Source organism: Acipenser ruthenus, chromosome 3, assembly GCF_902713425.1.
Source record: "Acipenser ruthenus chromosome 3, fAciRut3.2 maternal haplotype, whole genome shotgun sequence".
Classification (NCBI taxonomy): domain Eukaryota; kingdom Metazoa; phylum Chordata; class Actinopteri; order Acipenseriformes; family Acipenseridae; genus Acipenser; species Acipenser ruthenus.
This window is the reverse complement of record NC_081191.1, coordinates 99,446,374-99,451,635: the sequence shown is the minus strand read 5'-3', so window position 1 is coordinate 99,451,635 and position 5,262 is coordinate 99,446,374. Positions and strand designations below refer to the sequence as shown.

The following is a 5,262-nucleotide window of genomic DNA, read 5'->3' as shown; positions in this document are numbered from 1 at the left end:
AATATTGTTAGTGCCACATGAAGTAAAGTAAATACAGTAAAATCCAATAAGGATCGGTGCTCGCTCCTGTGACGTCACTGGCTCCAGGAATCTTTGAGCTCGTTTTTAAGAGGGTGGCACGACTCTCTGTCTGACCGTGCTATAAACCAATCCCGTTCACGATATGTAAATAGAACAGTGAATAAGCCAATCAATTCCAAGGGAGGGCGGGGTTATGCTAGTAAGGTTGTGCCGTAGTTGGAGTTATTTCTGTTGCAACTTCATTGATTTACTCAAAAGCGGATATACTAGCTTGGTGGATTGGTCTTGGATATTGAACCTTGTCGTGTGGATTAACATTTTAAAGTTTCTTTTTTTGTGGAACGACATGGTTATTATTGCAATCCGGTGAACGCGAGAGAGTTTCTATTTATTTTCCATATACTTTTTTTTTTTTTTTTACATTTCGGTACGCCGGCGTCGTTAATAGACAAAGTTGGTTAGAACTGGTGTAAAACTTCAGATCACGTTTTAGATGCTTTTGCTAGTTTTCGGGAGCACTGCGCGGATACCTGCTAAGAAAAACAACACATTTTGTTTTACAATCTGTGTTTGTTAGTACATATGCAACGTTGCGGAGTTGCGCAGAGTCCAAGGATCTAGACAACACGACTAGAGTTTAATTTTAAACTGGTCTTCTTAAATGGATCGCCATTCCAATTTAATTTCCATTTGGCTGCAACTGGAACTGTGTGCCATGGCAGTACTTCTGGCAAAAGGTAAGTGGAAGAATATACTGGTTATATCAGGGGGACAACACAGTGTGCACTTTGAGCCCAAATATTTTGAGACAGTTAAGGGAAAGACGAGGTCACAACACAGATATATAACACTTTTGTTGGAGAGATACTGGTAATACACGTAATTGTGTCGTCTATATTTTTTTTCACCCAGATATGTTACTAGCATCGTGTGTATACGCTACACTGTGGCATTTAAAAATAAAACCGTCACATAATGATAGTCTCTTCTCAACACCCTATAGGTGCGTCAAATGATGGTGTTGAGAGCTAATTGACGTTACTTTAATAAAAATAAAATAAAGGGTAGCATTAATGCCCTCTTCCTGAAGAAGGCATTGATTGATTAGCACGACCCAGTAGTTGGCTGGCTGTCCTAGTAATCGGTGGTTATTTTGTATCCTAACATCACTGATTGGTGATTCTTGTCGCTCAGGTGTTAGTCCTTGTCAAAATGTTTTGTTTACTGTTCAGAGCAGACTTTTGGAATAATAGGAAAAACGATTTTAAAAGTTGGTCTTTCATATCATTTTTTTTTTTTTTAAACTGAACTGTGCCTTGACTTCATTTTAAATTTTGGCGGATACATTTATTGCACAATACGATAAAAATAAGAGACGGTGTCCACAATCTGCTACTGACAAGTTTTTTATTTATTTATTTTTCTAACTTTTGTTTTAAACGTGGTTTAAACATCTATTCATTTTACTCTTTTAATTACGTTTAAGATATAATGTTAAGAGATCATCTGTAATGCAATTATGTGCTGCAGTATTTATTTTGGGAAAGAGGGGTATATAATTAGCCGTAAATAACAGATTTGCAGGCGGTAGGAAGATGGGAGTTGTGGCCTCATCAAAGGCGCAGAGACAGAAACAGGGGGTGATCCAGACGGCAGCGAAGTCACAGATACCGAAAGTATGTGACTAGTTATAATTGCAGGGCCAGAGAGATTTCTGAGCTGTAGTTTACTTCAGAAACCCGAGGAAAAAAATCCTGCAGCCATCTTTATTTGTAGCAGTATAAATTACAGACTTCCAAAACATTAAAGGGAAGCCATTTTTTAAATCAGTGTTTTGTATGATAACACTTAACAGCAGCTTTAACTATCTATATCTATACACTGACACAGTTATATTCTTGGTTATAGCGTGTACATACATGTGTGTTGTGCACCCTGATGAAAAAAAACAAAAACACTGATTACATTAAACATATACAACGAGCACAGCCGTGTAGGTTCATTATAGTCTTACTACTCTTCTAAAATGGCTAATTTGCCGGTATCGTTGCAGTTTCACACAAACTTGTTAGGAAAACTTAGGTGCATGAAACCGGAGCCCGTCAGTGCAAACACAATCGCACCTTTCAATCGCCGTTTACACACAATGGACTTTAGTATGTTTTCAGTTCTTCTGTCCAAACACAATGGCCATTGGATTTAAATAGACAGTGCCCCCACTTCACATGGAGACAGGCTGGAAGCAAAGGGAGGAATTCATAGTTTTTTTTTTGTTTTTTTTTCAGTTTGATAAATATGTAATCCCACTTTGAAGGTGCCATACTACAGATTTATTTACGTTGCTGTTTTTATTTGGTTACTCACCTAGCACTTCAAGCTAAAAAGACCACATGCGTTTAATAAGTATAAAAAAATATTAAATTCGAAGTTACAAAAAAAATGTGTTCTGCGTCTTTAAGAAAACTCGAGAAACACAGAATTCAGTATGGAGTGTATCATTTCAAAACGAGTGTCGTTTTTTTTCTTCTAGCGTTTCATTGAGAAATTGTGATGTTTCTTTTGTGTGTGCGATTTTTATTAAATATAGTTTGTAGATATTTGCAATCTGAACGTTTCCCCCTTTCTCGACCGCACGTCAACGCGCAAACTGAAAAAAGAGACTCCTCCGTAGCAATTTCACCCCCTTGTGATGAGTTTCCATTTGGGCTGAAAGAAATTGACTTTGGCAAACAAACCGCTAATTATACGCTGCACGGTTCCTGTTTTATAATACTGGCTAAAAGGGCCAGTTTGCACGGAAAGCTCTTAAAGGAGTAGATGACTGCTTTGTGTAGATCACACATAGGAGCCTAATTTCACACAATAAAAAGTTATAAGCTAAACGTGTATAGTTTGCAGATTGCTCTAGTTGTACTTAATACATTTACTGGATGTCAGCTGAAGTATTGTTAACCGATGTGTGTGTTAGCAGCAATGACATAAATTTCGTTTCCCTTTAAATAGATTATATATTAACAGTGTGAATTATCAAGATTGAAATAATCCCAAGAAATTTAGTCAGGCAGTTAACTGCATTGGACAAAGGCACTTGTTGCAGAAACATACTGCTGGACCATGGTTATAATTGAGGCAGTGGATAGTGGGTACCTGGTCAAAGTTAGTTACATTCTTGTCAATTAACACATTTGTACTGTTCTTGATATTTGTTACCATTCCGTGGGACAACAATGGAATTCACCCTGAAAATGTTGGGCTGATAAAATGCTTATTGTTTTCTAATGTTTTTGCAGGGGAGATAAGATGCTACTGTGATGCAGCGCATTGTGTGGCAACAGGTTACATGTGTAAATCCGAGTTAAATGCCTGCTTCACCAGGCTTCTGGACCCACAGAACACAAACTCCCCTCTCACGCATGGCTGCTTGGACCCGACTGCAAACACAGCAGATGTTTGCCATGCTGGAAGGACAGAGAGCCGCGCTGGGGCCTCGGAGAAGCTTGAGTGCTGTCACGACGATATGTGCAATTACAGAGGACTCCATGATGTTGTTTCATATCCCAGGGGGGACAGCTCAGGTAAGCAAGGCCTCTCTCAGTAAAACCCTTGACCGCCAAGACAGCGTATGTCTGCAGCTATTGATTTTTTGCATTTAATGTAATTGGAGGCACCAGAGGAATGTATGGCTACAAATTCAAAAGATTTCCACCAAGAAGCTTTTATGTATCCCTGTTTAGAGAACTAGATATCTAGTTCAAGTGGACAAAAAGATATGGAGGTGATCAGATATATACATTGATAAAACCTTAAATACCACCATAAAACATTTAATAGATTTTCTTGTTATTTAATTGACTGCTCTTTCCCCCTCCATAGATCATGGAACAAGATATCAGCCAGACAGTAGCAGGAATCTTCTGACCAGGGTTCAGGATTTAACATCCTCTAAAGAGCTGTGGTTCAGAGCAGCCGTGATCGCTGTGCCCATCGCTGGGGGGCTCATTCTAGTGCTTCTCATCATGCTCGCCTTGCGGATGCTTCGAAGTGAAAACAAAAGACTGCAGGACCAGAGGCAGCAGATGCTGTCCCGCTTGCACTACAACTTTCATGGACACCACACGAAGAAGGGCCAGGTAGCCAAACTGGATTTGGAATGCATGGTTCCCGTAACCGGACACGAGAACTGCTGTATGACTTGCGACAAACTGCGACAGTCTGAACTCCACAATGATAAATTGCTGTCTTTAGTTCACTGGGGAATTTACAGCGGTCACGGGAAGTTGGAATTTGTATGACCCCCCCCCCCTTTAAAACAACTTGAACCCAAACTAAAAAAATAATAATAAAAGAAAGTGAAGCAAAGCCTTTAGGTTCTGCTCAGGAGCACTTTACTTGAAATAAGAGACAATTCATGAGGAAATGTAATTTAAGTGGAAAGAAGAAGAAAGGGACCTGTGCTTTGTGGGGACACAAAGGATCCTTAACTATGTTTTATTTCTTTTAATTTACTGAAGGATTCCAAATTGGTCTTATTTTGCACACTTTGTATAAAAACGTATGTTATTTGCTTTAAATAAAAATAATAGAAGAAATGCACACTGATACCAGGGTAAAATAAAGGACATGAATGAGGAGTAAAAACAATAAAGAAGTGTAAACTGTATAGTATGTTCACTCCTCTTTGTACCATTCTTGTTTTGTTTTATTGTAAAGATTTAAATATATATATTTTTGTCAGATAAAATGTGAGTGGTCTGTTTTTTGAGGGCATCCATGTGCTTCATATCTGATATTTAAAAAATAATAATTTGTGAAGGAGGGATGAACCGTTTTCTGGGACTTTTTATTTGTGTGCAAATTTGTAGTAGAAAAGGCGTTTGTGAAATAGTAAAATAACATTGGGTCACAGTGAGGCTATGTGATATTGCCCTTAATTTAATCAGTGTTGTTTGTAGTAGAATGACTGGGAGCCTATGTTTGGTTCTAATTCCTGTCAGTTGGGCTCCCAACCTCATTTAGGTTTGTAAATAGTCATATCTTTTATGTGAAATATGATTTATGACACAAGTTGTATAGGGTGCTGTAAAATACTCTTGGACAGTAGTGCTGACCTCTATGGTGTAAATATCACTGGTATTGTTCAGCTCTAAGATATACAGATTGTGAGATGGTCGTGCTGAAGTTCCATACATAACAAGACTCTGTTGACAACTTTCTATAGCTGTTGAGGTTCTATCATTTATA

The 5,262-nt window shown here is 38.3% G+C and overlaps 1 protein-coding gene across 1 annotated transcript; it reads left to right on the top strand.

Annotated features, from left to right (window-relative positions):
- The first annotated feature begins 231 nt into the window (after window positions 1-231).
- On the top strand, window positions 232-4,762 carry LOC117394158 (BMP and activin membrane-bound inhibitor homolog). Its single transcript, XM_033992185.3, has 3 exons — window positions 232-758; window positions 3,312-3,596; window positions 3,895-4,762. The coding sequence occupies exons 1-3, from the start codon at window positions 683-685 to the stop codon at window positions 4,311-4,313; spliced, it is 780 nt and encodes a 259-aa protein (XP_033848076.1). The 5' UTR covers window positions 232-682; the 3' UTR covers window positions 4,314-4,762.
- The last annotated feature ends 500 nt before the right edge of the window (window positions 4,763-5,262 follow it).